The sequence below is a fragment of the Sylvia atricapilla genome, chromosome 2 (genome assembly GCF_009819655.1).
Source record: "Sylvia atricapilla isolate bSylAtr1 chromosome 2, bSylAtr1.pri, whole genome shotgun sequence".
Lineage (NCBI taxonomy): Eukaryota > Metazoa > Chordata > Aves > Passeriformes > Sylviidae > Sylvia > Sylvia atricapilla.
Window position 1 is genome coordinate 45915386 of NC_089141.1, and position 12226 is coordinate 45927611.

General features: G+C 44.7%; 1 protein-coding gene across 1 annotated transcript in view; it reads right to left on the reverse strand.

Moving 5' to 3' along the window:
• Positions 1-1361: 1361 nt before the first annotated feature.
• FLT1 (fms related receptor tyrosine kinase 1) overlaps positions 1362-12226 on the reverse strand; it is a 109267-nt gene continuing 98402 nt past the window's right edge. The window contains exons 25-30 of the mRNA XM_066313118.1: positions 11141-11240; positions 9724-9829; positions 9500-9630; positions 9018-9102; positions 8075-8166; positions 1362-3313 (exon numbers count right to left, since the gene is read on the reverse strand). Coding sequence (XP_066169215.1) covers positions 3112-3313; positions 8075-8166; positions 9018-9102; positions 9500-9630; positions 9724-9829; positions 11141-11240 — 716 coding nt within the window. The 3' untranslated portion in view covers positions 1362-3111. The remainder of the gene's footprint in view (positions 3314-8074; positions 8167-9017; positions 9103-9499; positions 9631-9723; positions 9830-11140; positions 11241-12226) is intronic.

Here is a 12226-nt window from a genome sequence, read left to right on the forward strand (position 1 = left end):
CGTGGTCTTATTTTGACAATGTGAAGTTCTGAAGTTGGATCCAGGGTTTCTCAACTTTGGTGCCCAAATTTTATTTCATTCTGTCTCATACTTCTTTTGTATTTGTTCTGTCTGCAATGCAGAGTTTAAACAAACAGGAGTCACAAATTGTGTTTAGTACTTGCCACTTAGAGTGTATCAGGTGTCTTAAAATGGAGAGATATTATTCACTAGAATTGTATTAATGCATATTTCCATAACTCTTAAGTCAAATCCCATCTGCTTCAGTTTGATCAAGTCTGCTTTTCTCTGCTTTACTTTTGAAAACTCTGCTCAAGTAACCTTACTTCTATGGTTTTTGAGCTTTTTTTGCTCAGTAACAAAATATGTTAATTTCTCTGAGAATTTGCATGTGGACTCACGGTAACTTCATTTCACAGAATTCTTTTTCTGTTTTTTTAACCAGCAAAGGTTAGATGATTTGCTGGTGGGATAAAATCTCCTATATCCATCCAATGCTGACCATGCTTATGGAATATGTAATTTTGTGTAATATACTGTTCATTGTCAATAGTCCCTGCACATATTTAACATGAAGTCATTATCACTAAAATTGCAGTATTTTGGGAATGTTGTTATATAAGCTGCAGTAAGTTTGATTGGTGCACATATCTGGTCTCCGCAGTTTCCTCCTTAGTAATGTGCAGCAGCAACTACACAACTCCTGCCGCAGTTGATGATCCCGTTTGTTCTGCTTTCCCAGAGAAAGTTTCATCTCCACTTGCTTCCAGCCCATGGAGAGCCCCTCAGATGGTCAAATGCTGTTTACCAGAGGGCACTTGATTGAACATCTCTGTGGAGGCAGCATCCCCAGCTTCGGATGGATGGGCTGGGGATGTGGGGGTTCTCTGAAGAAGGGTCTCTACTCAGGCCTAAGGTGCTGCCTGCTGTCACAGTAACTTCAGAACAGACTTTTTTGGGGACACCTTAGTTCTGTTTGCTGTCCTTTTGTCTTGTGTGTGTCTTCTAGCTGCTGAAGGAGCCAGGAGTGGTGGGTGGGTGCTTGTCTGTGTGCTGCTTTGTCTTCCCTCACCATGAAACCTTCCCTCTCCCAGAGGCTGAGTTGAATCTTTGTCTCTAGACAGCAGTAAGCCCTTCCTAAATATGCCGAACCCAGGGGATGTCACCCACACAGGGAGCAGTGACAAGTGTCTGTCACTGTGGCCGCTCTGCTGTGCGAGAAGTGTGCCTTCTGTGTGATTATTCCATGTTCTCCTTCACTCACAACATGAGCCTGTGGGATGGATGTGTGCCAGTTGTTTGCAGTACCCAGTGCTGACTTGTGTGCCACAGCAGTCTTTTACACTGGCAGAACTCTGATTTTTTTTTCAGAAGCAAACTTTATTATATGAATTTAGTAGTCAAATACATTATATAAAGACAGAAAATGCAAGACAAAATGGGAGTTATTTACATCTGAATACACTTTGGGGTTCATATAAAAGTAGTCTTTGTAGTCCAGTTTTCTTAAATATTTATGCATAAAAGCATATTTATATATTTACACTGTGCAAACATGTCCTTTGAGATGCATCATCCTGTAACTATTCCTGCTCAATTCTTGTAACAACAGTTCTGAAACTCTTGTTTGGATCGAGGTCAAATATACTTTACCGACAAGAGGCAGTGCAATAGATACTTAAAACTGACGATGTCTTGTGTATAGATACTGAGCTCAGACGTAGTGGTACATATTTATTTTACTTGAATATCAAAGATAGTTTTTATTTGGAAATATGCAAGAAGTCATTTGCCTTAAAGTCTGTTAGTGGGTTACATTCACAGCTCTTTAGCTGAATTCTGAGAGATCAAGAGATCACATAACATGTAGCATTTGAGTTAATACATATTTTAGTGGACCACAAGAAGCTGAGATTGGGCTGTAATTGATTTGGCAGATATCAGTGCTACTGTGTTAAATGTCCAGCTCTCATTTTAATACGGCCTTCAAAGGTGGAAGGGAATGGGTGCATCCTAGTGCTTCTCCAGCAAAGAACACTTATTACCTTTCTGAGATGCTACACAAAAGTCTGTTGCAAATGTAGGATACATTTTTATTCCTGTACATACTGTAACTACATGGAAATTTAGGTGTCTTCACAGAAAAGACGACCTACCTTTACAGATTGTCTTGTAATTTCTAACTAATCTCTTCAAACTCTCTACCGATCAATTAAAGTATGTGCAGTCTAGTAGTCATCCTGTCTTTGCAGACAGGTTCCCATAAATAAAATATAATCAGTGCAGTGTTAGAAGGTCTGTGAGGTTTTGTGGACAGAGCTTGGCTTTAACCTACCTACCTTATGGTTTGGTTCCAGTGTGTGCATATTCACTTACAGACAAAGTGCAAAACTTCAATATTTACTTGATTTCAGCAGGATTGTCCAAACTGAATTGAGATGTATTCCCTGTTGTTACAGCCCTGGATCTGGTCTTAGTTCTCCTCTATCCTTGCCAATTGTGTTTAGCAACACATTTTAAATTCTTGCCTTGCAAGGCTCCCTACTGCATCTGCCATCTGGAGCAGTAAGATCCATGTAATGCCCCATTCCCAATTAGCTTATTCAGCTTCCCCAGAGCATCAGCCTTCCCACAAGTTTCTCAAAGTAGTTTCCATTAAAAATATAGTTTGTGGCCTGTTTCTAACTTCTGTCTTCTTGAAGGCTCCTTTATTTTCTGGCACAACACATTCCCCAGCAATAGGATGCAAATACCTCAGAGCCTGGTGCAGATTCCCAGCTCTCTAGGGCGCCCAGCTGCCTCTCCCAATCAGGACAGAAGTGACCCAAGTCTGAGAAGAAGCTGTAATAATGATCTTCCAGGTTTTCCTGGATGCAGAAGCATTTTTAGCAAAAGCTATTGATGTTGAGCATTTGGGAAAGTCAAGGTTTAAGCAATAATATTTTGCTGTATTTTGAATACTTGTGCTGCAGTCTAGAAAAGCAGATCACTGGGATTAAGCCAATGATAACTTCTTAAAGTTTTATAATAATTAAAATATTTTGGATCAGAGTTTTTAAACTGACAGTATTTAATAAGAACCTGCATGTTTAGGTCTTGGTCTCAAAGTACTTAAACCGGTGGCTGAGAATAATGGACAACAGAACTGTAGTCAGGAGGAGAACGGCTGGCATTCATTTTCTCCAGCATCGCATAACCACAGGTGTATCTTCTCTTGGAGTCACTGAGCTGGTCACAGCTGAAACTACAGAAGCTTCTTGGCTTGGTTATTCCAGAAAGCACCGACTCCTTGCTCCTGCTGGCGCCTTTAGCACTGTAATAGAGCAGTGTTGTTGTGAGCTTTTTTAACATGTAAAAGTTTTTGTTCTAGTGACTTGGGCAAAGCCAGGTCACAAGAAGCAGCTGTGTTTATTGTCCCATGGTGGGAAGGGCATTGATGCAGATGGATTTGCTCAATGGGAGTGCAGAACAGAGGAATGAAGGAGCCCTCCTGTGTTCCCTGTGAGTCCCCTTTAGAACAGAGGTGCTGTGAGTGAACACCACTGTAAAAGGTGTTTGTGTTCATTGTATCAGTCCTGCTGCTTGTGCAGAGTACTTGACGGCTCAGCCTAAGCTCTAATTGCTGATTTGCGGTGGGTGCTGGGGAGTGAAACTACTGCAGGGTGAAGCAGTGGGGAGTGTCTGGCAGCTCTGCTGATGCTGAGGTGGTGTATCCTCACATCTAGGTCATTCTTCCTCAGGAACAGGGGTTTTTGGGCAGGAGTGAAGTGATGAAAGACATCAAGCCTTGAGGATCTACTTGAAAAGTTTCCTACTTGAAAAGTAGACAGCTCCTAGTGTAGGTGTTCCCAAAGCCTAATGCTGGGATGAATTTCTAGCATAAATGGCTGATGTTTGTGAGGAAGGGCATGAGGTCTGGCTGTCTCTTCTTTTTTGGCTTCTTTTGGCTGCTGCCATGAACAGCTGGTTTGAGTTAAGTGTTTTCCTGTCCCATAAGAGGACCAGTTATCCTGTAGGCTACCTTTTATAAGATGCCCTTTACAAAGAGAGGTTTAATGTCTTCCAAGCAAAGCCACTTTTAAAGGCACTGTTTGCCTTACAGCACTTTCTCACCCATATTCAGAGATCACTGTGCTTAAAAGGGTTCTTTCATTAATGAAGAAAATTAGGGCAAAGAATTTTTACACCACTGAACTTGGATACCAAAGATTTATCTGCAGACAAAGGACAAGCCAGAGCTTTTGTCCATCATTGTTTACATGTGAAATCCTAAAGTAAACATGTTGGACCACAGTGTCTAAAATTAGATTTCCTCCCCTGTATTTTTGTAAGTTCATGGACAATCCACTCCTCTCCATTTATAAGGTCACAAACATTGGCAGCCCTAGTCTTGAATTCCAGAGAAGACAGTCAGAGCATCTGTTGGAGTTTGCAGAGCCCAGGGATTTGCTTTTCATTTTATTTTGCACTGTTAGGTCTTTAAGTCAAACTACAAAAACATTAGCACAGGACCATTCGTGATTACAAGTTGCTCTTAGATGTCACAATTTCTCAAATTCTTAACTCATAAGCCTGTGTGATTTTTTAAGGAGTGTGGTCTCTGTCTTCCTATTGTAGGAAATTGGAAGGTCTCCCTAAGAAGACCACCCCATTACATTTATTAGTAGATGAATGGAGTTCATCAGGAGGAGCCCTTGTAATGAGGATTGCAGATGCATCCCATATTTTTATATTGCATCTGTTGGCAGATGGAGAAGTAATTGCCTTGGGATAAATTCCATAACTATGACAAGGTTAGTCACAGATGCAATGGACTTTTTGTGATGGGCTTAAAGAGAAAAGGCTTTGTGATGTACGTTGTAGTTGTGAGTCTTTGGGAGCTGGCAAAAGTAGCGTGTACATGACAAGTTATGAGCCTAAAATCCATCATGCTTTGATCCTTTCATCATCACCAGGCTTTTGCTTCCTGAGAGTTTTCTTTTGAGCTAGACTTGGCTTCTGCTTTAATAAACCTTTATACCAGTAGAGCTGCATCTATTAATTTTATCTAGAGTGCGCTGCTGTACCTGGGCACACATTCCCACAAAGAACTTTGAGGGAGCTCAAGGAGTTTTGGCATCTGTAGTCAGGCTTAATTTTGAAACCAAGTTTACAAGTCAGTAAAGGCTTCTCTAGCTGTGGACTATCTTCTTGCCAATCTAGGAATGTAAATTGGAAACTGTTTAGTTGGTCTTTAATTGGGATTGTTTGTTGGAGGAAATGGCTGCTGGTTTCCTGCCATGTTCAGGACCAGAGTGAGGTAAGAGACTGGCTGCAGCTCTTGAGATGCTTGTTCCAGCTCACAGGAGGTGGAATTCTTGCTGGTTGTCTGGCTTTGCAATTTACACTGACACAAGGGTTTGCCCCAGCCCAAGGATTTTGGCTTACTTGGGCCTTTTCACCAATCCTGAAAAGCTAGAATGGGTTTGCAGTTGGGATCCTTTCCACATGCAAAGGAGCACTGCTCAGAAAATTGACCCTGGTCTTTTTACCTGAGGCTTCATATTAAGAAAAACTTCTCTTACTGCTGTTCAAAATATCATTTTTCACCTCAGTGGCATTAGCAAGTCCAAGACATGTTGCATTCATTTCTATTTTGTGCTCCTGGCCACCATCTGGGCCTAAGGGGCTCACCAGGGTTTGGGCTGATACTCTTTCCTGTAGTGAAACCAAAGGTGACCCTTGGTTTTAGTGCCTTTTCCTAGGCAGGAGAAGTGAGAGCCCAAGAGGAGGTGCCTTGCCAAGGTCAGTGGGGTATCCCTGCACTATCAGGCTGGCTCCCTGCTCTGCTCTGTCCTGTGCCTGGCTCTCGGCTTTGTCACACTGAGCAAGCACTACTGCACATGCTGGCTCTCTCCTGCAGTCAACTGGTTAGTTTCCTCTGAAACAAACCCTGGGTGGACTTCTGGAAACAGGTGGGGTACTCTGGGTTTGGCTCCTTCCACACTATGCAGTTCTTTAGCTCTGCCTAGTCTGAATCTTCCAAAACTTTGTTACAGTGAAGGGATCTAACCGTAGGTAAGCTGCTGCCAAAGGGAAGTGAAACAATTTCTCCCCCTGGTGCTTGCACCAGCTGCCCTGACAGTGAGCTACTGCTCACTCAGAAACTGTTCTGACAATCTGGCAACCTGAATCAGCTCCTGCAAGAAAAGCCAAGCTGAAATGTCAGCACAAGAGTGAGCACAGTAACACAGAGCAGGATGCCTGCAATGCAAGGGAAGAAGCAGACTGTACATCTGCTTAGATCCGTTTCCATGTCTCAAACCCCTCCAGACTCCACCTTGCTCAGTACAAATTTTAGGTGTATTTATTTACTCCTCAAATTAATTTTAAGTAAAGGATGCTTAGCTAAGATGCTACCACTTTTAGGAATGTGTGTAGACTGAAGGGTCATTCACATCCATGAGTGCTTTTGGCACCGTGCTACAGTACCACTTGTTTAGCTTGCAGGCCAGATGACCTTGTATGATCTCAGCCAACCACTCTCTTTTCCCAGGGATTTACGTTCTAGCAGCCACTGTGCAGTTTGATTTTTTTTCTCCCTTATCCAAGCATTCCTTTTTCTTCTGCATTTGAAAATGCCCCTTAAAGCGCTTCCGGAAGGATGCTCGGGGGACACTCCATGGATTCTGTGCCATGCAAAGAAAAAGGCATTTCATAAATTTCATTTGGAGAGCTTGCTGTGTTGTCTGTGTGGCTGACAGCAGCCTTCAGAAATACACAGAGAAAAAATGAGTTAAACTACTCCTCTGGAACATTACATCCTTTGGAACCCTGCAATATCCACATACACTCTGAGCTCTATAGTCCCTGGCTCCTCCAAAGACAGCATGCCACAACATAGCTGAAGTACCATAAAACTGCTCCTATTTTCTGACAGGTCAAGGCAGGAGAAAGGGTTTGCCAGCATTTGTTCAGAGTGGCTTGTGTTGCCCTGGCTCTGCCACGCATGAGCAGCGCTCCACTGCAGGCTCTGCCAGCAGCACGTTTACCCAGGCCGAGCTCTCCAGCCCTGGGAGTGTGCGCGCTCTCCTACACGTATTTCTGTGCCTTCCACCAACGCCCTTTAAGTCACTGGAATTTTTCGTGAAGCGAGTCCTCTGTGCCTTGACCGCACGTTTCAGCCAGCTCTGATTGTTCTCGGAGACAATGCTACACCTCCCAGCCTGCCCAACTGCAAGGCACTGACACGTTTGGCAGTGGCAGGATGGCAGGCTGGCCTTGACCTCCTGCCAGCAGGAGATGAACGATGGGTTGGGTCTGGGCAGTCTCCGGGCTGGCTGAGAGCAGCGAGCTGAAACCAGGACACTGCCAGCTTTGCAGCGGCTGGGAACTGATACAGCGCCGGCATTGAGAAAATAAACACTTCCCATTTACAGGGAGTTCATGTCAGTGCAACTCATTTCTTAGAGCAGCCCTAGTTCCCTGCTTGGGCAGCTGTCAGGAATTAGGTGGAGGAAGATGGCCAATATATTCAAGTGCTTAAAGGCAGGAAGAGAAGTGAGGCCCTCACATCCATCTATTGTAAAGTTGCCACTTTAGCATCCTGAGCCCATGGGTGTTAAATGGGCCGTGCTTAGCTGAGTCATGGAAAAGAAGGGCAAAAACAAGCACAGGGGGCCTTGTCCCGGCTGGGGTGCCCTTGGGACTTGCAGAAATAACTGCAAATCCTTCACAGCCACACGTTTCTCCTCCCCTATTATTAAGGGCTCGTTTCCTGTAGTTACCTGCCTCCTACCTTAGTCCAGTGCTCTCTGACACTCTGGCATGAAATTGAGCATTAGGTGGATCAATAAGTCCTAATAAATCATATTGCTGATGTGCATCGAAGGGTTGAGAGTTACTTGCTTCCTCAAAGACATAGGTGTGGAAGATGATTGACTGCTAATTCAACCAAGCAGGACACACCTCAGCAAGAGTATTTGCAGGGACTGGGAACACCTCAGCTATTTTCACATAGCATTATTTAGCACAAGGACCTTGAATTCTCCTTTGCGATCTAAAACCTGAGAAGAAGGGAACATAAAATACAGACCCAAAGAGTGTCCATTTCTGCTTGCTGCCTGTCCATGTGAAGCGTTTCAGTTCCTCTGGAGCTAGCACCATCCCACTGTCTGCTTGATAATCCTTGAAGAAAAAAGAAAGATGCAATCCTGTTAGATGTTAACTGTATTTTACAAATGATTCAGTTTCTCTTTGATCTGATTTACAGCATCCTTCTGGTCATTGGTACTGAGACAGCTCTAGGAGACAGCAGCTCTGTGCTGCTGGAGGTGTTGCAGTGCACAGGTATTTAATGGTGCCTTTCCAAACGACGTGTGCCTTGGAGTGCAGCAGACAGGTAATGTTGATGCAGATCCAGGGTACTCAAAGAAAAGTGTCTACTTGCAGTCTGAGCTCTGGCCAGCCACCAGTTCAACCCTGTGAGGACCACTGTGCCTTTCCCACCTCCTGCTGCTTAATGCATTCTACTGGGTCACTAAAAACTTGCCCCAGCCTCTCACCCATGCCTGTCCCTACCAGGACTGGGTGTGTGTCCCACTGTTAGATGTGGCTCCAGCTTGTCCACGTGATAACAGGACTTGTTCCTACCAGGGACCTCTGATGAAAAAGGGACTCACAGTTCTCCTTTGTGCATTACTATTCAGATGAAAATGCAGATCCGAGGGATTTTAAGTGTCTCTCGCACCAGTGGGATTCAGGTGGGACTCTGGTACCTATACCTTGCAGACCTACTGGAACTGACCACTTCTTGTCAGGGAAGAAGTGTTTACAGCCCATGACATGGCCAGCAAGGATCTCTGACCCAAATTTGTAGGGCAGTGGGATAACCTCTTGTTGCGAGTACAGCTAATTCTGTACCTTATATCAGAGCTTGTATCAAAGCAATAACCCCCTGTCCTGAGTACCGCTGTATAAATCTGTCACATAAATAAAAAGAAATACATGGCGTATCATTTGGCCCAGGAGTTACTTACATTAAATACAAGCGTTTCCTTGATGGGAAGTTCTTCAGATGTCTTTATGCGCTGGGGAGGGTTTATTTTGAAAGTGTTTATGTATCTGTTCAACAAGAGAAGCAGGACAATTTTTGGTGAGAGTGTGAAGTGCGCAAGCAAGAACTGTTGGGTATTTCTCTGTTTCTTTAGGCAGTTCCCAGCTATCTTCGAGGTAGGTCATACAACAGGGACTGGTTAACCAGACCCCACCCAAATCTCACTCCCCAATCCCAAGGTACACACAGCTGTGCTTCTCACAGGGCCTGAGCCCTGTGATTTGCAGGCCCACTGGGCAGGGGCACTCCAAAGAGCCACAGTAGTGGGTGACACAGCAACTGCTGGGGACACTCAGGCCATCTGTGGGCTGTCTGAATGTTTTGTCCCACCCAGGTCCAAACTGGGCTATGCAGCAAGCTATCATCCCCAACAAACAAACACGGTCTTAATCTTGCTTATCTCACCTGACATTTTCAGTGCTTCCACAACTTGAGCTTGTAACAGGAAAATTTTCTTTGCACGAAGGATCAGATGCAGGGGGAGACCCACTTTCTGTTGTAAATATTGTGCTGAGGGGTATGTAGTCTTTACCTTCCTAAATGCAAACCAGAAATGAAAGTGTCATTCCTGGGTCCACGTGGCCAGCTGGCCCTGCCTCAGTGACAGCACGCGGTTGTGACATTAATACCTGCTGGACATTTGCTTGTAGCAGGTCACCCAGCTTTTTCACCAGCTCGCAGAACCGTGGCCTGTCGTTGGGATTGCTCTGCCAGCAGTCCAGCATGATTTGGTAACTGTGAGGACAGCAGCAAAGTGAGCACAGCTCCGTTCGATCCAAAGCAGCGCAGGCTTTGACAGCTTGTCATCGATAGACAGACATAGATAGATAACTCCTCAACCTGCTTGGGTTTACAAAGATTCTCTCTAACACTGAGGCCTCTTCCTAAAAGTAAAGCAGTAAGCTTTCCACAAAAAAAAAGAAAACCTTCCTGCAACACCCCAGAAGACAACATCAAAAGGATAATTCAGCCAACCAGTCATACTTCCTTTTTTTTCATTCTTAATTAAGCATTAAACCTTAGTATTAAACATCTACATCTATTAACTGGCAATGTTTAGGTTAAGATATCCTAAAGGCATCCTAAGATGACTTATATGGATGTGTCACTTCCTTGTATTGGTTGAGCCGAGCTTTCCTTCCTGCAATAAAATATGTGGACGAGGAAAAAAAAAAAAAAAAAGCTCTTATTTACTGTCACTAGGATAATAAAATTAGTCAATGGGCAATACTCCCAGATAGGCATGGCTGGCTTGCATCCTTTTTTTCTGCTAGAACTATTTTTTGGTAAGTGTTGCTATTTAGAGTCATGACATAGCACTCGGGAAGGCACCAGGACACCAAGATTTGCTTCCAGAGCTAAAACACCCTGGACATACATATTCACGGTCCTCAATGATTTGTGTCACAGGGTGAATGTTCAGTGTGCTCCGTGTGCCTCCCCAGGCAAGGTGCCCTGTCCTGACCCACCTTGATCTCCAAAAAGGAGTTGGCCATGCAGTAGCTTGAGACTGCAGCTGAAGGCAGGGGAGCAGGGAGTGACGGCTGACGTGGCGGTGGAAGGACTCAGACCAGCCGGGTGGGGAGGCTGTGGGTCCCCGTCACCTTCCTCTGCCATCAGACACAGTGTACAGGAAAGGGTGGGCCTCATCGCCCGAGTGATTGCGAGGAGACCTCCACTGTCACTTCCTAAGTCAAGATGATGTTAATAATGTCACATTCCTCCAGCACTTATCTGTGTGAATGTCAGTAAATATTAAACCTGGCAAGGAATGACCTTCTTCTTCCTCCTCCTCCTCCTCCTCCTCCTTGCTCAGCTCCCCTCAGAGCACAGCCCTGGTGGTGCACTGGGGTCAGGTCCTTGTTGCCCCTACCCTTTCCTACCCTACGGGAGAGCCTGGGGCCAGGGTGGGGGTGCACAAGAGGATACCAAGGCAGGATTGGGTTGTTTTTCCTTAGGCTGGCACAGGGTACTTTTAGACTAGAACATCATCTGCAGGGCAGCCCAGCAGGGCAGTGGTACATAAGGCAAGCAAAGCCATCTTACATCTCCTCGGTCGCTTGCTCTGGGGCTCTCATTCTTGTCCCTTCCTTCAGCTTGCTGCAGAAATCCTCATCTATTTGGACTCCGGGGTAAGGAGAGGCACCTGGAGGTGACATTGGGAGAACAGATATGTGCCTTGAGTACCTGTGACCTCGCTGTGGCCCCTGTGCATCTCCCTCAAACACTTGGGGTGTGCATCATCAGGTTGCAGAGCTGGGGGTCAGGGGGTGTCCCCCCCCTGCAGGATCTGGCCCTGCTGGAGGCCACAGGCAGGGAATTACTGCTGGTGGTGCTCCAAGCCCCAGTCTTTGCAGGGGGGCCAAGATCAAGGCCACAACTATTGGTGGGGCTTTCCTGGCCCAAATAGAACAAATGCATATGAATTTTATTTGAACACTGTCCCTTGAAAAGCCAAGTTTGATCTTCCTATTGATTTGGACTACTCCAAATTCTAGTGCGCACAATATTAACAAACCCCAAGTACCAAAAATCACTGTGAAAAAATTGAAATTATTGTTTTAAATCAGATCATAGAACATCTGCATTGTTTTTCTATTTTCTGTGTTTTTCAGACGTAGCCCGATTGTATTGTTGTTCTTTAATTTTTTTTTTTTCTGTAGACAAAATCAGGAAAAGGGAAAATGAAAGGAAAAAAAAAGGACCTTTTTTTCAGAGTCAGAGAGTCACCAGGTTCAAGGAGCTGGGGCTTTAAGAAAAAAATAGCAGGTATTATGAGGCTGACCATAAAATCACAAGAGTTGGCAGGCTGACCAGCAACATGTATTTAAACTAATAAATGATTGATTGTCCTGAGAATTGAATAGTATTATTTCCTCTGCTGTTCGCCTCTTTTGTCAGCCTCTGTGTTGAACTCAATTAAGATTCTTCTATTCTGACAGTCACTGTTGTTCCCACTCAGTGTACATCTTGTATCCTGCCTTTTCCACATGAAAGAAAGGAAAAGAAAGGCTTCACTGGGTTTTAATTTCAGATTGCATGCTCTAGTTTGTCCTGTGGCATCAGTGCAGATGCTTTTTGCCTGCTGTGTCCAGTAGCCTGGGTGAGGAGGATGCTGGATCCCTCCTGGGC